Source organism: Abramis brama (assembly GCF_963993115.1).
Source record: "Abramis brama genome assembly, chromosome: 21".
Lineage (NCBI taxonomy): Eukaryota > Metazoa > Chordata > Actinopteri > Cypriniformes > Leuciscidae > Abramis > Abramis brama.
The window spans coordinates 21,238,771-21,263,824 of record NC_139983.1 but is presented as its reverse complement, the minus strand read 5'-3'; the positions used below and the strand labels follow the sequence as shown (position 1 = coordinate 21,263,824).

Below are 25,054 nucleotides of genomic sequence, written 5' to 3'. Positions count from 1 at the left end.
TTTTAAATATACTTTTATTTAGCAAGAATGCATTAAACTGACTGTTAAAAAAAGCTGTTCTTTTGAAGTTTCTATTTATCACAGAGGGATCATGTGACACTGAAGATGGGAGTAATGACTGCTGAAAATTCAGCTTTGCCACCACAGGAATAAATTACATTTTAAATTAGAAAACAGTTGGAAGAATTAGATGACAGCTAGATAATCTAAACATAAAAATAGGAGAAATACACAATTTAATATCCAATATAAAACAATATATATCCAATAATCCAAATGATGTATTTGTGTTATATTGAGTGCTGTGTTGTATATTGTATATATATATGTGTATGGGAGTTTGGGGTGTATTGTATCCTGTCTAGAGTTGCAAATCTCTGCTAATGAGAGCACACAGAATCCCCTGGTAACACCTGTATTTCACACATTTCTGCAGATAGTATTTCTGCTTGCACGCCGTGAACATCCCACCATCGAGAGAGCAGAGGGGCATTTCTATAATCAGATATGGCAGTGTGTGAGGAGATCCAGCTGGTGTGTGTGTGTGTGAGTGAAGCAGATACCATATATCGAGGTTGATCTTCAACAGTTCGTTGTCGTTGGAGCCTGAACCGAGATCAGTTTGAGCTTCATACATGTGCTGCGGTCTCTGAAGGCCACGCTGATATGAGTTCAGCCAATTCAAAGCGCTGAAGGCACATTCTCATCAGCCGCTCTTTCATCTCTGCTGTATTTGCACGCTACACCGCTAGGACGCCCACACAAGCACTGAATTAATCTTGTCGCATGTGTCTGTGTGTGTGTGGAATAAGGTGGGCTGGATGTTCTGGTGCATTTCCATTCAACGCAATGAAGCAAAATGTATGGAAAAACACACACAAACTGGATAAACACACACACACAACACCAAAACCCTTCAGGGAAAAACAGGTTAAAAAAGAGGGCCATATGATTGGAGGAATTTTTTTTTTCTATTATGTAAGTGGCTGAAGCACACAGCCGGAAGAACGACAACACACACACACACATAAACTCAGAGATGGAGGGAACTCTGATCAAATCGAATGTGAAGGGAATTTGCGTGGGGACTGCCCAGTGCTCCAAACATCCAGCACACACACGCATGCTTCTAACTCGTCTAATTGAAGATGCCAGCAGCAGATATGTACCCATCTATCCCAGCTGCTACAGCGAACACAAACATTCTCATTAGAGTGGGCATTGTGGCATGCCTCTAAATGTCTAAACACTGCCTGCTGCTGTGTGTTCATGTGTGTGAGTAAGGCTTTACAAATGCTGGGCAAAAAAGCATGGAATAATCTGATTGGTTCTCTCATCCAAGAATGCCCTTTCTCTGATTGGCTGCTGACAACTGTATCAACTCAGTGCAGTCAAAAAACAAGGCTATATCCAACTATAAGTCTGAGAGGTTAGTAAAAGTGTGACAGTGATTGTGAGCGTGTTGGACTCACATGAAGTTCTCAGGGTATTCACTGAGGGCCATCTCGATGATGTTGAGAGCATCGTGGTAGTGTTTCTGAGCTGACAGCAGCAAGGCCAGCAGGTGCAGTGAATGAACATCATCGCCCTGCAGCTGTAACGCCTGGCGAACATAACCGAGAGCTTCTGGAATCTGACATACACACACAAGAGATGCTTTTATTAGATGACTGTTTTAAACAGGGTGAGAGAGAAATGAGACGGAAAAATATTAGACTGACATTTGAGAGAGACAGACTGACAGGGAAATAAGGACAAAACAATCTTCCTATGGTAAGAACTTGAAGAGTGAGATGTAGCAAGGGTTGGGAGATAAATCAATAATGATATTTATTGAAATAAATAAAACCACAATTTTGATAATAAACTTTTGAGTAATTTAGCCTACATGTTGACCAACAGGTCTAAAAAAAAAAAAAAAAGGTTTAATTGGGGCCCTACATCTTTTTCTTACATTCATTCATGTTCTAACAAACATGTGTAGTGCATGTTATTCATCATTAATGGATCATTAATGAATATTGTGATAAATATCAATATTGAACGATATAGAAAAAAACACGCATGTAATAATATTTTTGGCCATATTGCCCAGCCCTATGTGTGGGTTGAAGCAGTTGAAATTAGCCATATGGCAAATGCTTACAGTCACCTAGGTATCAAAAGCAAACTGGAGGAGAAATGTATCGTGTACCATCATCTGAATGTTGAGATGTTTTAATTCTGACTACCTGTGTGTAAGAAGCAGATGTTGATTCTCCTACCTGTCGAGATACAGCCAGTTGCAGTGCCAGGTAGAAAACAGCCAGATGATCAGTGGGGGACAGACTCTGTGCTCTGAGAGAGAGAGAAACAGAGTGTTTCATCAGTGGGGGAGAGAGAGAGAGAGAGTGAGAGAGAGAAATTTAGGACAGTCTGAAAATCACCTCTGGAAAGCGCTCAGTGCTTTTTTCTGATACTCTTCCTGCATTCCTCGAAGAGATGCTGTAAAGACAGGTGACAGAGATGTGAGATGGTGGTAAGGACCAGATAAAGCAGGAAACTAAGAGAAAACTGTAAGGTTTCAGATACCTAAATGTTAGAGAAAGGGTATCAAGGGATTATAAAGTGTGTAATAGAGGGAATAGATAATGTGTAGATCATTATGGAGTGATTATAAAGATAAAATGTCGAGACCATTATAAATTATGTAATTGTCATTACAGAGAGGTACAGAGTGTGTTATATAAGAAAAGAAATGGGTTATAAAGTATAAATGGATTATAGAAAGGGTATAGTGCAGGTAATAGAATGTAGAGAAAGCATAAACCATTATAAAAGGCATTACAGAGAGGTACAGAGTGCTTAAAGAGTGTGTTATATAACAACAGAGAAAGGGAAAATTATAAATCAATGCAGACAGGGAGCTTAGAAGTTTGTGGCACGGGCACATATTCTAATTATATATATATATATATAAAAAAATTAAAGCCTAATTTATAAAACACACACACATACACAAAATTAAGAACTTTTTTTATTTCTTCCCTCAATAATTTATTTTTTATTAAAAAAACATGCAGAATCAGAATCTTAAATCTTACAGAATGACAAACTGAATCTGGTTTAATTAATTTAATATATCAACACTTATAAAGGATTATAGAAAGTGTATATTGTTATAGAGAGTATATAGTGTATTACAGAGGGCAGAGAACATTCTAAAAAGATTAAATAGAAGATACATCCTGTTGTAAAGTATTATAAATGGATTATAAAAAAATGTATATAGTGTGTTATAGAGGAAAGAGTAAATATTACAGTCGTATAAGGGTATAGAAATGGTATATGCACTGTGTCCTTGTGCAGGTTTGCTCACCATCTGTGGCTTTCAGACTGTAGACGAGACCAATAGCTAGATAGCCTTTGGCCCTGAATTCAGCAGCCTTCTCACCCATATCAATCACTATTTTAGCGAAGCGCTCACCTTCTTCCAGCTAAAACACACAAATACACACCCCATGTCATCACCATCTCACTGTTCATGGCCGGTCTAACAGTAATGGATTTACAGAGTCATAAACAGGTCAGTGTCAGCTCTCCAGTTGAGCCTGTGCATATTTCCCATGATTCCGCTTTCATTACCCAGTGCAGGTTTCCAATACACAGCTTGACGGCCAGCAGAGGGATGGTGGGATCGTCTGGCTTCAGTCTTATACACTCCTTTAGCACCTTCACTGCTCGAGCCGACTACACACACACACAAACACAGAGATTGCACTGATAAAAAATAATTTCTAGCGAAGTATTAGATATATTTTATAAATAGTATATCAGGATATGTTCAGATTACCAGAAAAAATCTGATTTTTTTGTATATCCAGAATTTATTTAGATGAGTAAAAAAAATATATAAAAAAAACATAAATTATGTTTTTATTTCAAATCTTTTTCAAACCACATTTGGAGGTGGTTTGAAATGAGATGCTTTTACAGATTTACAGTCTGGACGCTCTGGCTGCTCAAATCAGATTTTAAATAGTCTTTTGCCAGCAGCCATATCACCCTGTAGCCCAAGACTGGTTGCCCACTGAAGCTAAGCAGGGCTGAGCCTGGTTTGTACCTGGATGGGAGACTCCTGAGAAAAAAACAGGTTGCTGCTGGAAGAGGTGTTAGTGAGGCCAGCAGGGGGTGCTCACCCTGTGGTCTGTGTGGGTCCTAACGCCCCAGTATAGTGACGGGGACACTATACTGCCAAAAGAGCACCGTCCTTCGGATGAGACGTTAAACCGAGGTCCTGACTCTCTGTGGTCATTAAAAATGCCAAATTTGCCCCTTGGCCTCTGTCCATCATGGCCTCCTAATCATCCTCATATACTGATTGGCTTCATCACTGTCTCCTCTCCACCAGTAAGCTGGTGTGTGGTGAGCGTTCTGGCGCAATATGGCTGCCGTCGCATCATCCAAGTGGATGCTGCACATTGGTGGTGGTTGAGGAGATCCCCCCTTTCTATGTAAAGCGCTTTGAGGTCTCAGAAAAAGCGCTATATAAATGTAACGAATTATTATTTATTATTATTTTGCATCACTCTTAACGTGACACACAGAGATAACGTCAAAACTGGTGTCGGAAATGCCGGAAGTATTTATACGGTATTAACAAAACGGTATGTGTCCAAAGATTTCGTCCGTGAGTACAGCATGGATCATCACAATATATACCAGCTCTCCAAATAAGCGCCGTGTCGAGTCGAGGTGCAGAACTCCTCCGCCGGAGAAAAAAAAAAAAAAATGCACCACCATTTTTCCTGCATCCTTTTTGAAAGCCTTGTCACACACACACATATATATATATATATATATATATATATATTATATATTTTAAAAATATATATAAAAGAAATGTTCATTCATTTTCATCATTATCAATTTTCATTATTTTATAGGCCTTGAAATCACAACTTCACAATTGCTTGATATTTCCAGGTTTTTGCATGACCATGGAAACTTTGGAGTACATAGGAGTTGTAAAATGGAACACTAACCTTCCCAGCGGCCATCAGGGAGAGAGCGAGCTGAAACCAGAGATGAAACTCCTCAAAGGCAAACTTCATAGCTCTTTCGAGACACTGTGGAGAGGACACATTAAGATAACCTCAGATAAGAGTTGAGAACAAAAATTATGACCCTACCAGATACACACACAAAGGTCAAACACAGAGCCAGGCCACGTCTCCCGCTGTAGATTACCCAGGGTGCCACAGGCTTTTCAGTGTGTCTCTGAGGCTTTACAGTTAATCACACTAGCAGCTTAGCAGAAAGCAATTCATTGAACAATTAGATCTATATAACAAACATCTACAAAAACACACATGACCCTGCAGAGGGCACACGATAAATCTGGCAGGCTCCTGGGGCCCTGCGATTGCACAACTGCGAAATCCTTGAATATAAAAGACACAGCAAAAGTTATGCTGAGTCTAACATTAGCAACAACAGCATGATCAACAGATGGAGATGGAACAGAAAAAGATGCCCAGGTACACTAATGAGAACATCACAATACAAAACACACACACACACACACACACACACCAAAAGTGCTTTTTTTTATCTGCCTGTTCTGTCCTAAATAGGCCAGGCTTCTGAAAACAAATTTCAGGTTTGTCCATGGTTTAATATGAAACTTAGTAGAAAGTTATAAATAACGCTGAATACTTAGAGATTTGAACAAAACTGTGACATGCAGACTGCATTCTGGCTTGTTATATGCTCACAAACACAAATAAATGTTGTGCATAACCTCTAGACCAGTCACAGACACACACAGAGGGAGTGCAGTCTAGAGTACACGTCTGGTCTCGTTACCACAGCAACCACACCAGGAGGTTTAACTCATCCCGCTGAGGGAGTATTCCTGAACGTTCCCATAGCGATGAGTGTGGGCAGGACCTCACCTCTGAGAGCATCTCATATTGTCCGCGACGGCCAAGCGCGATGGTCAGCAGGTCGTACACCAGCGAGGCGCTCTGGAGGCTGATGATTCGGTCATTATTGTGTTCGGGGATTCGACTCAATACGGCGTCTCTGTTAGCCTACGATAAATACAGAAGTTAATATACTCATTCACACACCACACTACCGTTCAAATGTTTCGGGTTGGGAAGATTTTTTAAATGTTTTTTAAAAGAAGTCTCTTATGCTCACCAAGGCTGCATGTATTTGATCAAAATACAGTAAAACCAGAGATACTGATATATATAAATGACAGTAACGTGATATATTTTTTCAGGATTTTTTATGGATATTTGAAATCTTCTGTAACGTTATAAATGTCTTTACTGTAACTTTTTATTAATATAATGCTTCCTTAATCAATAAAAATATTAACTTCTTTCTTTCATAAAAAATTATCCCAAGCTTTTGAATAGTAGCGTATACCAGAACTATTGATAATAGATGCTACTGATAATATCAGACAGCTTATTTCCTTATAGGTCACTGCAGTAGTTAAGTAAATATTTCTATGAAATAAAACACTGCTTGATCACATTGTGCCTAAGTAAAAACACATTATAACTGAACACAGTCACTCCCTGGGCTGTTGGGCAATCAGTTTAAAGAAAATTAAAGAAAAGCCACATGAGCAAGAGAGCTAATGGTTTAAATCTGCTGAGTTAAAGTTAAAGCTAAAGCTCTGATTCTCCAGCTCTTCTTTCAGTGCTATTATGATGGGCGTTCTATGCTAAAAAACCTGCAGTGACATGCGCTAGCGGTCACACAACAGCAGTTCAGAAGGTCACAGGAGTTTTACTGCTACTCACCATGGACTCACTGATTAACAACAAAAGTAAGGCCTCCTCTGTGTTCTCCTGCGGACAAAACAAACTAGACAGAGAAATAAAGGCTATATCACAAACTTTTCTATCCATGACATCATGAATACAGTAACAAGAAACAAACTACCAGAATTCTGATCATTTCATTTTTCCCATTTTTTATACTACATCATAAAAATAAAAGCAGAAAATTGTCCTAACCTGGCGAGATGCAACAAGAGCAAGAAATCTAATGGGTCTGTCCATACTAAACAAGAAAAAACCGAGCCAAATTGTTGCCAAATCGCAACAAACCCTGTGTTGTTTTTTTTGTATCATTCAAATAGTATTTTTTTTTTAAATTAGCTTTTGTTTTTATATTTTCCATTTTCATGTCAAAATTAGTTGAAGTTTTAGAAATTTTGTTGTGTGTTTTTGTCATTTTTATTAGGGCTTTCATCTAGTTTTATTTCAGTTTTAGAAATGTAGCTTTTCAGCTCTGAAAGGTGGTGCAATCGGCTGTACATTAAGGCCTGGTTTCTCAGACAAGGCTTAGATTAAGCAAGAACTGGGCTTAATAAATGTGCCTTAGAAAATAACATTGCATTACTAGTGTGCATTTCGAGACAATACAATGGCACTGATATATTTTAAGATATGTCAGTGCAAGTTTCTTTCAGTTTAGACAGCTCAAACATCCATTTTAGTCTGGGACTAGGCATAAGTGTTTGCGTTACACAACTTAAGTATACTTCAGGCTTTAGACATGCCACTATACAAATGGGAAGAGAGAGGCACGATCTAGGAGAGCTGGAGATATGTCCTACTTCTCTCCTGAGTAGATGCGTGGACGGCGGCTGAGGGCGTAGTCCTTTATGTGTGGGTTGTGTCTGAGCGGATCGTCCAGTGGGGAGTGGTGAGGGGGGTCTTCAAGGGGGTTCCAGTAGCTCTGTTCACACATGCCCCTCAGCAGGATCTCTGCAAGCTGCCTGGCAATAGTCTAAACACAAACAGACATAAACATATACCTTCAGAGTAGTTCTCAACCAGGGGGCCGGGGCCCATACTATTACCATTACTAAGCAAACTTCCAAGATGATGTAGAGGCCACATACAAACTGTAAAGTTTCAGGAGTGACAACTGTATTTAAATACATGAGTGAATCCCCTAAATTATCGTTCCGTGTGTGTAGGGAAACCGACTCGCTCCCAAAATTATGATGATTGATAGCACGGTAACCACAGCAACATTCTGCCGTGTCGCATGTTTGGTATCCGCTATAATATCTTCGCAGACCGCGCACTTGAAGTGTTGCCATGTCCACTTATTATGAACAATAACAACCAATTGTTCAGTTCGGTTCTGTACACACTGCATATAATTTCTTGTAAATGCGATTGTCATTACCTGCATATTTCAGGAGTTAATTTGGTTATAGAATGCGGTTGTCACTCCAGTAAATTACTGAACTGTGTGTATTGAGCACTAAAAATTTGATATATTGTGATAGTGTTTATAAGTGTAATTTCTAGACTTTTCTATAATGAATAAATATTTTTTCTAATTTATGTATTATTTATAATATTTATCTAAAATATGTTATTGAGAAGAAATATGTTATTTGCTATTAAACTGAAAGGTGGGTAATGCTGAAGACTCGCTGAATGAAAAACACATCAAAGCTTGACTTTTTGCACTGCCTGCAGATTACCATAGTTATTATAATAAGCAAACTATTTTCGTCACGACTTTCGAATTTTCGTTGACGGGAGTTAATCACTCGGTGTTGTGTTTTTACAGTTAAAAATCATTATTTTAAAAGAGCCCGTCTGAAGATGCAGATGCTCTTTTGGGTGCTCTTTTTATGAATATGAATACTTCTTAAATTTGATCTTAGGAACAATCTTAAGAAAAAAAGATAAGAACATTCTTAAGAAAAGTTTTTGGGAATACAAAATGTTCTTATCTTTTTTTCTTAAGTTAGAAAATAAGAAGAATTTGGCAATTAAGAATAATTTTATGAAGAATGTTTCGTGAATCTGGCCCCCTGTTTCTGTAAATTAAAAGTAGCTTTGTCATTACAGCAGAAGTACCAGAAATCTGCATGGGGAGTCTATGAACATTGTCTTGGATAATGAGAGGACTTGGGGTCAAGAAAGGCTGACAACTACTGTTCTAGATAAAGACAACAAGATGAAGCCATAAACACACACAACTCACCATACGCAGGTTCTGAGTGGTTCTGGTCTCAACGGCTCGGAGAATCTCTCGGAAGCGGCCGACACCATGGGTCAGGTTACTGCAGCACCGGGAAATAGAGAGAAAAGAAAAACATTAATCACCCCTAGAGAGCTGAAGAAACCTGACAGCTGACATCAACAAATTTCACATCAACTCAGTACAAAATTAATACACAAACACATGGAAACACACTGACAGACATCCTCAGGACAAGTCAGACCACTGCCATGATTTAATGAGCTCTAACATCAAGTCGTCAGACTAAAGCTGTCACTTATCTGTGGACAGGAATATAACAGGGAGCACATCAATTACAGTAGTTCTTGATACGGTCACAATTAACACCTGTTTGAACTCTGCACAACCTGTGAATGAGTTAGAGCCTGTCAATGACTGGGGTCAATATCCTCATCAGATTCCAATATTCCCACAAACTGACAGCACATGAAAACGCACAAACCATGAATGGACGTGTGTGAAAAGAACAGAGAATATAGCCTGCAGAGGTTCACGTGAATACAGGGAGACGCAGTACAGAAGTTGTGTTGAGAGAGACAGACGTGTCAAAATAGCAATGAGAGTGAGCAGGATAGAGAGAAAAAGAATTAACAAATAAAACAGTCAATTCAAGCAACAGTTCAAAAACAGAAAAAATCTGATTTTAAACCTATAGGAGTATTGTATATATATATATATATACATATATATGTATACGTGTGTGTGTGTGTGTGTGTGTGTGTGTGTGTGTGTGTGTGTGTGTGTGTGTATAAAATGTCTGTGTGATCAAACACATTGTTTGTTTGTTTTTGTCAAAAAGTATAGAATTTTAATATCAGCCATAAAATTAAAACAGCTATCACTTTAATACCTTTAAACCGGTCTATAGTGTTTTTATAGCACACAGACTGAGCACTGAACATTTGTTGTGCTGTAAGAACTGCGTGTTGCATGAGATTTAAAGACATTGCTTTCAATCATTTATGAGCCTAACAGATACATTACCCACAATGCACCACTGCAGGGGTCATATTTCACACAGATGCATTACAAGCACTGACAGATGCCCCACCTGCATCCATATGGTAGATCCCTCCCCAACCACACACTCACTGCACCAAAAAAAAAAAAAAAAAAAAAAAAGATGGACATTCTCATAAACAGTTCAAATTGGCATGTGTAAGGCCAACTCACGTTTCACGCTAGTGCTGAAAATCGCTAAAAAGCAAGGTGTACCTCTGGTTAGAATGAAAGATTAGGATATAGGATGAACTTGTCTCCCATTCCTTCAGCTTTCCCATGCCTTCCCCTCCTAAAACAGGAAGATCACTGACTAGGTGTGTTACTCTCTGCAATCAGAGGGTCTATCAGAGTAAACAAATCAAATCTTTGCTGACAGAGAATAATCAGCTTGTGGGATCCTCCATGTTTAGTTCACCTGGGCATCAAAGCACTATCTAGGCTTTTCTTTTCCCTCTCTCTGTTTGATTTGTTTTGCTCCAAAAATAGTAAGCTGCCTTGCTGCCACTGTGTGACTCGATTCCCAATTGATTTCACTTAAGTTTAAAGTTAGCATGTTGCTAAGCTAGGAAGTGCATGAACCGATAAAATGTGCACCTTGAATGCAATGTAAGTTACATATGCAAATGTAAAAGTCATTTAAGTACATTTTTTATATTTAATCTATTTTATAGGCACACAAAGTTTTTTATGTTTTTGAAATAAGTTTCTTATGCTCACCAAGGCAACATTTATTTGGTCAAAAATACAGTAAAAACAGTAATATTGTGAAATAAGGTTTTTAATATTATTTTAATATTATTTAAAAATGTAATTTATTCCTGTGATAGCAAAGCTGCATTTTCTGCATCATTACACTAGTCTTCAGTGTCACGTGAGATTTCAGAAATCATACTAAATGCTGATTTTGTGGTCAAGAAGCATTTCTTATCAATGTTGAACACATTTGTGCCGTTTCATAGTTTTTATAGGAACCATGACACATTTTTTCTATGATTCTTTGATGAAAAGTAAGTTCAAGAGAACAGTATTTATTTTAAATAGAAGTCTCTGTAACACTATACATTTTTTTTACTATTACTAAGTCCTAATTGTTGGTGATTTTAATATACATGTGGATAACGAAAAAGATGCATTGGGATTGGCATTTAAAGACATTCTTAACTCTATTAGAGTTAGACAACACGTGTCAGGACCTACTCATTGTCGTAATCATATTCTAGATCTAATATTATCACACGGAATCAATGTTGATGCTGTTGAAATTCTGCAGCAGAGCGATGACATCTCAGATCATTATCTAGTCTTGTGTAAACTTAATTTAGCCAAGGCTGCAAAGCCGACTCCGTGTTACAAATATGTTAGACCAATCACTTCTGCCACTAAAGACTGCTTTATTATTAATCTTCCTGATCAGTTTCATCATCTCAGCATCCCAGATAGCTTAGAAGAACTAGACATTGCGACAGAAACTTTTAACTCTCTCTTTTCCAGCACTTTAGACACAGTTGCTCCGTTGTGCTTAAAGAAGATTAAAGAAAATAGTCCAACGCTGTGGTACAACGAGCACACTCGGGCCCTTAAGAGAGCAGCCAGAAAAATGGAGCCCAACTGGAAGAAAACAAAACTAGAGGTATTTCGCATTTCATGGAAAGAGAGCTCGATTGCATACAGAGAGGCCTTAAAAGCTGCTAAAAGCTTAAAATCTGCTTATTTTTCAAACCTATTAGAAGAAAATAAACAAAACCCTAGGTATATATTTGAAACAGTGGCTAAACTAACGAAAAATAAAGCTTCAAGCCCAGAAGTTTGAAAGTTGAAAAACGCAACTTGATCGTGCAGAATTAGTCAATTACAGGCTGATCTCGAATCTGCCTTTTCTGTCAAAGATACTAAATAGATTTATTTTGACTAATTTATTGATACTTTTTGACTTTAAATAAATAAGTATATTTATAATCAACATCTCTTGCATTATCCACCATCTTGGACAGTTTTTTCCAATTGTTTCAATGCATTCTAGGATTTTCTTATCCATGAAGGATACATATGATGCCATCTTAAAACTGCAGCGTATTCATGCAGCCTTCATGTTGAGAGCGTGCCTATGCTGCCTTAAAATACTGCTTATGTAGGCAGCTCACTAGGTTTTGGCTTTGTGTGAAGCTTCTACAAAAAAGCAAGGCACTACTCTACGTGAAGAATGTGTAGAGATACGTACGAGTAGTCGTCAAACACACGGCTCCATGGTGCAGGGGGAGATGGTGGCAACAGAACACAAATAAATAACATGAGACGCACAGACACACACAGGCTGAGAACTACAGAGGGTTAATGAAGCATTTGAAAAAAAAAAGAAAAAAAAGCCAAGAAGACAGAGGAGTTAGTGGGCAGACAAAAAGCTCAGCAGATTCCTAGACCACTCACTGAAGCACATGTCTGAGGGAAAGAGGGGTGGAGAGAGAAAACAAGGGATGTACAAACTGAAGGAATTATAAATGAATGGACACTGAGGTAGCCTGTATGGGCCATGAATCATAAAGTGCTGTGTAACTGACAGGGCTGAGTGATATATTGAATTCTACACAATATATACATAACTTATCTGAGATGATTTTACTGATTATCACCATGCTTTTCATTTTATTTGACTATTACGTTTCATCAAGAATGTGCTTTGAAATATGCCTTGAAACTTGAAATAGTTTTATAGTTTTAAAACAGCAATATTGTTTTATTGCAAAAATAAAAATACTTTTCTTTTTTAATATATTTTAAAAATGCTAAATTCAAAGCTTTTCTGTCATTACTCTAGTCTTCAGTGTCACATGATTCTTCAAAAATTATTCTAATATGCTGATTTGTTTATAAGAAATCTTTTTATTATCATCAATGTTGAAAATGGTTGTGCTGATCAATATTTTCCAGGATTTTTTGATGTATAGAAAGTTCAAAAGAACAGCATTTTATTTGAAATATATATCTTTTGTAACATTATAAATGTCTTTACTGTCACTTTTGATCAATTTAATGCATCCTTGCTGAATATATATATATATATATATATATATATATATATATATATATATATATATATATATATATATATATATATATATATCTCATATAACTCTCACTTACCTTAAACTTTTGTACGGTAGTGTATACGTCAGTAAATATTGTTGTTTAATGTTTTATTAGTGCATACAACTTTATAATAATGATATATTAAAATGTTTCATTTATAATATATCATCCACTAGAGTGGGTGCCTTTTCCCCCAATTTTTTTATTTTTACGGTATTACTTCTTGCATTAATCAATTTGAATCTAATTTGCTGTTTGTTCAAAATAGTGATTCTTGAGACCCTTTTCAAAATATAGGCTATATTAAATATTGTCAAGAGGCTGAAAAACATTTTCAGTTATATCGCCCAGCCCGAGTTACTGAGAATACACACACACACACACACACACACACACACACACACACACACACACACTAGAAACAAGCTTTGTTGTATTATTTTCATGTTATCACTGTGAAGCTGCTTTGATACAATCTGTATTGTAAAAAGCGCTATATAAATAAAGGTGACTTGACTTGACACACACAAACACAGACACACACTCACCCATTTTTGAAATGAATAACATGAGCCCTCTGAAGTCCAGTCTCTAGGAAGTAGCCAAGTTCCTGTTCCTGTGTGACCGGGCCAGGCTTTGGACTGCGGTTCTGAATGCCAGCACTAAGAGCCTGAAGACAGGACACATCATCAAATGTTACTGTCAATCATTACTGAAACAAGCTCAAACTCTTTTCCACAGTAACTTCCTGTTAGTTATTCAGCTAATTCAGACCATATCTTCAAAAGAAGCACTGAGTCAGATTTGCTATATTTACACGGAGAACACTTTAGAGAGGACGGCGGTTAGGAGGGTACGAGTGCGCCACGCATGAAGGTCAACCGTAAAACTTCGGCTGCACCCAAAAAATGCAGCATCAACACTGCAGCAGAATACAAGCTCTGCCGTTCTCCTCGCCATCATTCACTCTCTCTCCATCTCTCCACTCTCCCTCCCTTCCCCACCGACGCTAAATCACAAGCAATAAATACTAAACACTGTGCAGGGGGAGGAATCTGTGCGCTACTATTGCAACAGAGAATCTTCCTCTGCAAGAGAATGAACTTTGACCTGTAAAAGGCTTTGATTGTGATTTAAAGTTCACAGGTGGGACAGTAAGAGATTAGACTCATGGATGGCTGACCCTCTGCACTAGAACTGTGCAAATCTGTCCTCAGCTACAAAATGTATGTACATTTGACGTGCTAAAACAGAAGTGAAAACTGTAGTGAATGAACATTTGGAATACCTTTTCTACCTCCTGAAGATAGAGCAGGGCAATGTCTCCAGACTTCTCATAACAAGTGATGATCTCCTGGTCTCTGTCTGCAGTACGATTGGACAGTGATGGGGACGCCATGGGCACTTTCTCCAGACAAAGACCTACGAACAAACAGCAGAAGGATGAGATGCCTTACGCATGCCAACAGCAAGAAAAGTACACAGAGCTGTCCCAGCGCTCTGCCAGATTGCTCTGTCAGAAGGATGTTTATGACTTATGACAGCTCATTTCAATAAAGATAATCTGATGGGTGAAAAATGGCAATAATTGATGCTAAATTTTGTTCCCTGATAGGGCTATATGGCATAGCAGTTCTATAAATGTATCATTCATTATGCAATACCATCAGGAATTAAATAAATGATTAAACATGATTTCTAACGCATTTACCATATTCAACATAATAACCATGGAGAACTAGGAGGGCCATTTACAAGTAAAATGAAGGAATGAACTATCAATTAACTAAATCACATTATGCACTTCTGCACTGTTCTGATAGGATTCGATATAATCTATTCAATATATTCTATTAAAAAAATATTAAAAAGAAATTAGATGTTAAAAATGTTGTATATTGATGTTATAAATAAATATTATAACTATTATTATAAGTATAAGTATATTATATGCAAGTATATAATATGTTGTTATGCATAATATATAGAATTTATACTTTCACTATTTCTACACAGCTGTACATTGAACAATAGATGTGATTGGCTGTGATTCTGTTGCTTTGTGCAGAATTTTGCATTCAGTAAGCTCAGAAAAAAATACTTGATAGTAGTTAGTGATTTATTTGTTCACTTATTTTCCAATTGCAAATTAAATAAACATTTACAACCGTTTATTGAATTAATGTTTATAATGTTAGATAGATGTAACAATAAATGTCTATATTTCTATTTTATGTGCACATCATCCAAATTAACTGTGTTAACTAGAGAGATTAAGATTAAAGATTATTTTTGAAATTTAATCACAAAATGCTGACATTTGAATGTATTGACAGCCCTTAGATTTCATAGGTTGTTTATTTGTTGCTTGAGGTATCGATTTAGTTTTTGATACAGTATGTAGTTACCTGGTAAAATACCAAAGTCAAAGATCTGGCATCAATCCAACCATATTCCTTTCAAAATCCTAGTTCCATTCAATTTCTACTGAGCCACAGTATTAATTTCACTTATTTAGTGATGTAGAAGCAAAGCTTGAATTTCACACAGCGCTTATGTCAATTCTAACTCAATTGACTAATGAAATACACTGTTATCGTTTGATCCATACTTTAACTTAAGGATATGATATTCATTCAGAAAAGGTCAAACTGAACGTGATACGTTTCGTTCATGTAAGTGGAGTTTGTTTGTTGCTGCTGGTCAGAGGAAGTAAGACAATGAAATGTACATGTGTGAGAAAATCAAAGACCTCAGACAAACCAGAAAAGCTTTAAATGTTTAAGCACGAGCTGATGTCTGTTCCACTGCCGTATCTCCTTGCCTCGTCTGGGTAAGCTGAGAGCCAGGTAAAGATACAAGCACGGTTCTTTAGAGATGTCACACAATCTGTGGCCAATCTCTGTCTACTGGCTTCAACTTCCTAATTCACATCTTAAATCCCTCATAGCATGAGTGAAAACAGGCCGGACCCCGCGCTCAGGTGGCCGGTAAACATGATGAGAGTTGTTTGTTTGGCTGCCGTTAGTATTGGGTTCTCCATGCAGATAAAGTTTTCATGACAGTTTGGCAATGTGACAGGAAACAGAAACTGTAGCCCTCCAAACTACTTGTCAAACTGCTTCAATAATAGATGTCGACTTATAAACGGATATCACAGGATGAAGAAAACGGTCTGGTACTGAGTCACAAAATTATTCCAAAATGAAAACGGAGCCAAATAATCCATCACGAGCGAGAAGGTAATGATGAGATCCTGATTAAAAGTGCACTGACTGTGAAGTCTCAGTAAGACAGGAAGAGAACAAGACTGGACATAAAATATTAGTTAAAGGTTTAAGGCATCTGCACTACTGTTGAAAAGTTTGGGGTCAGTCTTTTTTCTTTTCTTTTTTTTAATAAATGAATACTGATCAAATGTGACAGTAAAGACTTTCACATTGTTACAGTAACAATGTGAAAGTCTTTCCTGTCATATAAAATTATATTTCAAATAAATGCTGTTCTTTACATTTATCAAAAAATCTTGAAAAAAAAATAACCGTTTTTAACATTGATAATAATGATAATAAATGTATCTTGAGCGACAAATCCGCATATTAGAATGATTTCTGAAGGATCATGTGACACTAATGACTGGAGTAATTACAGGAATAAATTTAATTTTTCAAAATAGAAAATTATTGTAAATTGTTTTTACTGTTTTACTGTGTTTTTGTTCAAATAAATGCAGCTTTGATGAGCATAAGAGACTTCTTATTGACCACAGACATTTGATTGGTAGTGTATGTAATCCTAAACATTATTATAATTAATAACGTTTTTTTTTTTTTTTTGCAGATATACACATTTAAAATGTACAATGTTTCTCTATCAAGAAAACCAACCAAAAATATTGATTCATCTTGCATTAAATGGCCGCCAAGTGTCCAATTATTATCCAATAAAATGCTCTATAGAAGTAGTATGTCCCTCTACTAGCAAATAACAAATTATGGCCCATAAAATGAGATTTCTAGACCTGAAAAAGTTATGTCAATTAAAAAAAAAACATTTTACTAGTTATACCAAGCTCTAAAATATATTATTGTGTAGAAATAGGAATCCTGAAATGTAATTATCTATTGCTAGGAGTGACCATACATTGAAACAAGTTTTGAGAACAAAACTAGGGCTGTTTTTTTTTAAATATTGTTATGGACAAAGGGGACCTTGGTGCAATATAGTTGAAGAACCACTATCATGTAAGCACAAAATTACACACTCTAGCTTTAAGGAAAAGTTATATTTCATTACAAATGTGGGCAGAGGGATTTTCTATGGTCTTGTTGTTCCACACTGATGCCCAAAGAGAAAAAGGGGAGAGAAAAAAATTGAAGAGCGAGAGAGAGAGAGAGAGAGAGAGAGAGAGAGAGAGAGAGAGAGAGAGAGAGAGAGAGAGAGAGAGAGAGAGAGAGAGAGAGAGAGAGAGATCCCTTTACCTTATATAGACCTGCTACACTGGAGACCAGACAAGGTCTGGAAAAGGCACATTGACTTCTGTTCTGATACAGATAAAAAATTCATCAGAAATCTATTCCTCTCAATTGCTGTGTTCCTCTAAACACATACATATCGCTCTTCTTAGAGGTTGAAAGGCCCGTTATACTAGCCAGATCCAAGACAAGCCCCATTACCGTGATCAGGCTCTTAACGGCCACAGTAAAACTGACGCCTCAGGACAGGCTGTGACAAGCAGCTGAAGCAGAGAGATATTTTTTAATTCAGGACGAGGGTTTAATATACACATGAGACGAGGCAGGAAGCGCCAGAAAGATGACACACACGTGTGTTCGTGTGTGGTAGCTGGGGCGTGATGGATGATTAGGGTCAAAGGAGGAAGCTTCCCCCCTGTAAAGGCAGTTGTCAGTCACAGAGATGCTATGAGATGATTGGATGAGACAGGCTCTGTGCCACCCTGCAGTTTTTTCCCCCAGAGCCCCACAGTCCCGCCGATCTGTCAGAACTCTAATCAAAGACCTCATGCTGCGGTCTTGGCAAACACATTCACTGTGCTCGGAATTAAAAGTGTGTGTGTGTGTGTTCAGAGCAAAGGATTTAGTTGCAAACACTTTTCTCTGCAGAGCACCACATATTAAATCAATGCTGCCACCCAAAGGTCAAAATGTGAACCGCAGGATACCATCTCTACACTGATCTGACCAAGTGAGTGTTAAAAATAAAGTAAAAAAAAAAAAAAACACATTTAAATGAAATACATTTTTACAAATTAATTATACATTTATTTACATATTTTATAATGAAATAATTGTGATTATATTATAATTAAATATGATTACATATACACTTCCATTTAAATGTTTGGGGTCGGTATGATGTTTTTAAAAGAAGTCTCTGCGCACCAAGGCTGAAATTATTTGATCAAAAATACAGTAAAAACACCAATATTGTGAAATATTATTACAATTTAAATTAACTGATTTCTATTTTAATATTTTTCTAAATGTAATTTATTCCTGAAAGCTGAATTTTCAACAGTCATACTGTTTTCTTGGTTTTGAAGAGCATACGAGATTTATTTTTAAAAATCTTACCGACCCCAAACTTTTGAACGCTAGTGTACATACACTACATACATACAGAACATACTCCTAAACATTGGAAAAATCATTTTTTAGCACATATACACAATAAAAATGTAATGCAGCCATTACTCTAGTCTTCAGTGTCACATGATCCCTCAGGAATCATTCTAGTATGCTCATTTGCTTCTCAAGAAACTGTTATTATTACAATCGTATCAATTTAGAAAACAGCTGTGTAGCTTAATATTTTTGTGGAAACAGTGATACATTATTAACATTTTTTGTAACATTATAAATGTTACATTTTATCAATTAATTTGTCCTGGCTGAATAAGAGTATTCATTTCTTTTTAAAAGAAATCTTTGAACAGTAGTGTAATCTATAGATTTTATCCTGTGTGTATATTGAAATCTCACTGGTCCACTACAAAAAATCCACTCCATATCAAGTATCTTACTGCTGTGATTGCCTGTGATTTTGTTGTTTTGTTTGTGCAGCAGTTTGCCTTTAGTGAGGACAGAAATATGTACTTGATTGCAGAAAGTTTCGGTCGTGGTTAGACGAGATCTCCTTACCAAAGCAAGTTACATGTCTGTTTCACAGCGCATACGTAAGCAGCGAATGGTGCTTTCACACTGATAGAATGTCAGCTATGTAACAGACCCGCAGCTCTAAACAGAAAACACTGTGATTTCTGAGTTTCTACACTGATTATTTACCTTTGGTGGCATAGGCCTCTGCGATCATGGAGAGTCTGTACACTGGAGCTCCCACCAGCTGCATCTCATCCAGATTCACACGGCCGTACTGATTCAACGCTTCCCTGTAATCAGCCTCCACATAGCACAGCTTAGCCATGATCAGACTGGCCTCCTGCATGTATTCAGGCTGGGAGAGAAAGACAAATACACACACCGCCACATTATAGTACACTCAGTCACTGTAAAAAAAATATATGATCAGATTGTTTTTACATTACTTTAACTTTAGTTTAAAATAACAAGTTCAAAATAACAATTTATTAGTTATATAACAACCCATTTTTTTTAAATTCAGTTGAATATAATTTAAGTTGAAATGACTTATACAGCCAAGTTGATTGTACTTAATTTATTTCTTTATAATTTAATTTATTTATAATAAAAAAGTCAAATATAGCTCCACAATCACCTCACATTTTTAGATACAGAATAAGAATAAATTAAATACATTGAAATACATTAAATAAATACAAATTTCACTTTGATTTTTGTCATTTCCATTTCCATTTGAATTTAAGTTTTAGTAATTTTATTGTGTTGTCATTTTTAGTAGTTTTTGATTTTATTTAAATACATCTATATACAGTAGTCAACATTTGAAGTGGATCAAAACCTTGAACAATTTGAACAATACCTGTTCTTGTCTTAGGACAACTTTGATGAACTTTTCTGATCCACTTCAAATGTTGACTACTGTAGTTTTTATTTATTTTTAGATTTCAGTTTTAGTTATTTTAGTACATCACTAAATAAAACAAAAATGTAACAAAAATGTTTTTGACTGTTCAGGCTTACCTTTAAGTTCCCCCGATCAAGAGCAGCCGTCAAGTGTTTCCGCACCTCCTGGAGGCGGGGCCGGGGCCCGCGGGGACTGGTTCCCTGCTTAATGGGGTTTTCCTTGAGGTACTGCTGGAGTTTGGCCTCCCCCAGCAGAAGTTCCCCGAGATCATCTGCAAGAGAGGCAGAGGTTCAGTCCTGCACCTGAATTCACTCAAATAAGCACAAAACGGAAGGCCAATGGTCGCCTGGCTGTTTCCTTATAAAGGTCCAGAAAACTCAGGTTTTTCATTAGGTGTGTGATATTCTCTTTTAATATGATGTCATTACGTTGCTCTCTTACCGCCAGCCAATCGCTGCATTGGTGATCATGGTTTCGAGTATCGATATATCTGCCCTTTCCAATGAACACAGGAATGTGCAGTAATCTCAGACAGCTTAATCCAGATATTTTAATCAAATACGCAAATTCGTTTGAAAAAACAGTTATCACGATTAGAAGATCTGGCATCTGTTAAATCATCTCAGATGTATTAAGCGAGGTATGACGAATGGACCTCAGGACTATACTGAAGAAATTTGTCACATGACATTGTCCGAACTTTATGGGCTATTTTATCATAATGACTGTGAGCGAGCTCAAGCGTGGAAGACATTTTATTTTTGGGTGAACTATCCCTTTCATCTTTCTCTTCTGACTGAAACAGTAACCGTGGAGATGTCACCTATATCTACACAGTAAGGTCAAAAAACAAACACTGATTGTGAAAATAGCATTACATAAAGCCTAGATATAATCCAGTCTTGGACCTGACCACATTCTTACAAGGCTCTGAGGACAATCACATGTGGTTTAATCTGCTGCCTTACATGCACATCTTGTGCATATAATAATGCTTATTAATATGTACCTTTTAATGAACAGGGCTAAATGTAAAGATGGCAACAATTGCTGTGAATAGTATGAATGAAGATTCATTATAGATATTAAACCAACCTTTAGGACAATCTTCATTCATTTATAAATTTTACCCAGTCAAAAACATCTTACAGATGTTCACAAATGATATTGTAAACTGTTATTTTTGTGAAACCTTCCCTTAAGCAATCCCTCACTAATTTTAGTCTTGACAATATTTAAACATAATGCAAATAAAATAATGATGATGTTTTATAACATATAACATAGTTACAACTATTAACAAAAAAATTGTTTCTTTGTAAAATTGAAGCCACTTTTCAAGTTTTTTTTTTTTTAAAGAAACAAAACATTATACAGAATATAAGAATCTATCAACACAAAAAGCATTCAAAACTTTTAAAATTGTCTATACTTTTAACTAATCTCTGGTGATATTTGTGTACTGCCCTTTTCTATTCATTATTATTTGCATGTATTACTTTGTACTTCTCTTTATCCGAGTGTGAGTCAATGAAAATTAAGTCTGAAAATGCAACATTGAACTATCTGTTTAACAAATAACTGAATCTGTGTTTTCAGTTAATGCAAAAGAGACTCCTATAATTTGACATTACACCTTCACAATATAATAAGCCAAATAATGACTCTTCATAACTTCATCAAATATGAATTATAGAAATTATGAAGATGAATGGACACAACTGTGTGAGCAATCAGGAAGTGTAACTTACGTTACTGGGCAGATGTGCGGAACACTACCAAAAGGTCAACAATAATATAATATCTTAGACACCCTGAAATCAAAGTATTAATTCAAAGAACCGTTAAATGTGTAGTTAAATGAACGGGAATAAATCAGACACGGATTCTGCTATCAGGCCTGAGGCACACACTGTCAGAGCTAACGCGTTAGCCGTGAGAATATGTAAGTTACATAAACCACACACACCGTTTGAGATGAGTTTCGCAGACAGCTGTCGCACGAGTTCTGGTATCTTTTCCCATTGTGTCTCTGATCGACAGCGCTCTATTTCAGACTCTAATCGCGACCCGGACTTTCTGGCTGTCATCTTTCTACCTCCTCCGAGTACTGACCAAAACACGACCGGAGCCGGAGCACAGAAACATCAAAGACATGGAGAGGATTTTAAAAACATGAACCGGATTACTCTTCCGGGCCATGGTACTGAACTCCAATTGGACAGACTTCTAACAACATGTGACTATTTTTGAGGCTATTTTTGTTTCTCATGTGAAAAAAGCCTGGAGTATGACAGTATTTTAATTTATTTTCTTTTTGTTTCATTTTTGAATTATTCATTTTTGATTGAATAATGATGTCCAAGAATCATGTGCTCTGTGTTCTCTTGTCTAGACTCTACCAATAAGCCAATAACACAATTAAACGTAAATCAATACTACATATACAAATAAATAAATAAACAAATTAATTAATTAATTAAAACAAATTATAACATAAATTAAATTCAATTTAAGGGGAAAACACTTTTTTTTTTTAAAGAATTCAGTGCTCCTCTACACTCTGCTGTCTTTTTCTTGTCATATAATACAATTACTTAAACTCAAATCAAAATGAATTGATTTTATGTATTATTATTTATGCAACAAGTCGTGTAATTAGCAGTGTCTGTGGGGTTTTAGGACTACACTGAACTGAACAGCTCTGTCCCTCTCTTAAACATGATTGAATGATGCCCTTCCAGGTTTTTGTAGTTCATCAGCCAGCAGAGCGCGTTGCACTGCAGCCTCCAGTGCTGTAGGTGGCGGTGCCTGACATTCACTGACATTCAGCAGTAAGTGTGTCTGCGGCATGCTGGCCTCGGATTTGGAGAGAATATCGTGTAAGTGATTAAATGTCTTAATCATCATTGTTGTTGTTCTAAGTAGTGGACTGGTTGTAATATCTAGGTGTTCAGATTTATAAGCACATTCGGTTTTCGTCGTTGTTGTACGAACGGTAACGTTACAACATGCATGCAAGTCTATGATGTGATGCAAGAAACATTAAAATGAGTGTTTACATATCTAAGATGTAAGTTACATATGGCTGTAGATGATACATATCTTTTTTTTGGCGTTGCTCTTTTCTATTTGAAATGCTGTTGATTTTATTTCAATGGCATTTTAAGTCAAGGTCAAATTGGTCTGTTTAGACTTGGGAGTTCAGGAGTAACTTTACATCAGATACTCCTAGCACTTTTTAGTGATTAAAGACATGATCATAAATTATTTAGATCATTTCTGCTGTTTATCAACTCTAACTCCAAAATTCAAGTCTCAATATTCTCAAAGAATGTATACATACAGTACAATCATGTATTGTTTACATGTATATGTCACTACAGTTTAAAAACAATTGTTGCTTGATCTTTTATAATCAATTATTTTTTACTCATATCAGCATAATTATATGTACATTTATAATGTTTTGATCTGACATTGGATCTGAACTGCTTGATGATATTTTTCACAGATTCACACTTGTAACCTGTCACTGGCTGCAGGATGTTCTTGACTTTGGCACTTTTGCGAAAGGGGATCCCAGGAAAGCAGTGGATCGGGAAGTACCGTCGACCGCGAGTAGTCACCTGGCAGATGAAGCGGAATATGATTGAACGCCTGGAACAGGAAGCGGAGAATGAATACTGGATCAGCCGGCCATTCATGACGCTGGAACAGGAGCGAGGCCACGCAGCGCAGAGGCGGGAGAGGATGTGGCTTCAAATCAAAGATGCACAACAAGCCAAGTTTCCTGAACACAAATACATTGCAGACCAACTCAACCACCTGAAAATCACCAAGACCTGGTCCAGCTAACCAGAACATCAAAGACTGATGGATCTCAGAGTTTGGAGAGAAAGATGTAAATGAAATAATAAAAATCATTGTTTGATTTTATAAATTCTGCGTTGTACACCTGGCTGTATGTGATGCGTGTTATGTTTATAAATGATTTCTTTTCTAATCATCACATCTGGCTCTTCTTCTTATTTCTGATTCAAGTAGTCTCAGTGGTACAGCTTAAAGGGATAGTTCACCCAAAAATGAAAATTCTATGATAATTTACTCACCCTCAAGTTGTTCCAACCCTGTATGGATTTCTTTCGTCTGTGCTGAATACAAAAGAAGATAATCTGAAGAATGTCTGTAACCAAACAGTTGATGGGCCCCATTGATTTCCATAGTATTTTTCCCCATACAGACAGAATTTTCATGTTTGCATTATCCCTTTAACTGTAATGTGTTACAACTAAAAGATATTGTAACATGGAGAATTCAATCCAAGTGACTTCTAAACAAATGTGTCAAAAGTAACAGCAGTAATGAAAAATAGGGTGAAAAAAGTGGTCACCCTTTTGATTATTCTTTTGAATCAGATATTCAATTATTACATGCTATTTGTCTCATGAACATGCCACAGAGAGCTAGGACAGATGTCAAGATTACTGATTGATGACTTTGTTTTGCGTAATACTGTTTTTATTGCATTTTCTTAAACACTTACACAACAATGTACATCACATGTCTGTAACATCACATATAATGTACAAAAACAAAAAAACAAACAAACACCGGGGCTCATATTACATGAAAAGTGCAATAGCACAAACCAACATTGGATAATAAAGTATGTACTTTGGAAGTCAGAGTTAACAATACACTGCAATCAATAATAGCCACAGATAAGAGAAATAAAATAGGGTTAGTGCAAATTAAAATATATTTTCAAATGAATATAATACCTAATCAAGCAATTTGTTCCTCCTCTATTATATTGTTCATATCCCCTTGCTCAATAAATAAAAAGGGACTCCAAATCCTCATAAATTGGTCTTCTTTACCC

At 36.5% G+C, this 25,054-nt stretch overlaps 2 protein-coding genes across 6 annotated transcripts in view; one reads left to right on the top strand and one right to left on the bottom strand.

The window, feature by feature from the left end:
- The window catches only part of ttc7b (tetratricopeptide repeat domain 7B), a 42,403-nt gene extending 20,057 nt beyond the window's left edge, over positions 1 to 22,346 (bottom strand). For 3 of the 5 annotated variants that reach the window (XM_084097389.1, XM_084097391.1, XM_084097392.1), the window contains exons 1-15: positions 22,139 to 22,346; positions 20,286 to 20,440; positions 19,449 to 19,617; positions 14,432 to 14,565; positions 13,692 to 13,813; positions 9,019 to 9,097; positions 7,625 to 7,797; positions 6,804 to 6,867; positions 5,937 to 6,074; positions 5,025 to 5,108; positions 3,625 to 3,729; positions 3,359 to 3,476; positions 2,427 to 2,484; positions 2,265 to 2,337; positions 1,473 to 1,633 (exon numbers count right to left, since the gene is read on the bottom strand). In XM_084097389.1, the coding sequence (XP_083953515.1) occupies positions 1,473 to 1,633; positions 2,265 to 2,337; positions 2,427 to 2,484; positions 3,359 to 3,476; positions 3,625 to 3,729; positions 5,025 to 5,108; positions 5,937 to 6,074; positions 6,804 to 6,867; positions 7,625 to 7,797; positions 9,019 to 9,097; positions 13,692 to 13,813; positions 14,432 to 14,565; positions 19,449 to 19,617; positions 20,286 to 20,440; positions 22,139 to 22,259 (1,754 nt within the window). In that variant the 5' untranslated portion in view covers positions 22,260 to 22,346. Of the gene's footprint in view, positions 1 to 1,472; positions 1,634 to 2,264; positions 2,338 to 2,426; positions 2,485 to 3,358; positions 3,477 to 3,624; positions 3,730 to 5,024; positions 5,109 to 5,936; positions 6,075 to 6,803; positions 6,868 to 7,624; positions 7,798 to 9,018; positions 9,098 to 12,277; positions 12,299 to 13,691; positions 13,814 to 14,431; positions 14,566 to 19,448; positions 19,618 to 20,285; positions 20,441 to 22,138 lie in introns of all 5 variants that reach the window. The other 2 variants (XM_084097388.1, XM_084097390.1) reach the window with 1 other exon arrangement.
- Positions 22,347 to 22,959: 613 nt separating this feature from the next.
- On the top strand, positions 22,960 to 24,181 carry mrpl57 (mitochondrial ribosomal protein L57). Its single transcript, XM_084095999.1, has 2 exons — positions 22,960 to 23,051; positions 23,684 to 24,181. Exon 2 carries the CDS (start codon positions 23,716 to 23,718, stop codon positions 24,025 to 24,027), a length of 312 nt encoding a protein of 103 aa, XP_083952125.1. The 5' UTR covers positions 22,960 to 23,051; positions 23,684 to 23,715; the 3' UTR covers positions 24,028 to 24,181.
- The last annotated feature ends 873 nt before the right edge of the window (positions 24,182 to 25,054 follow it).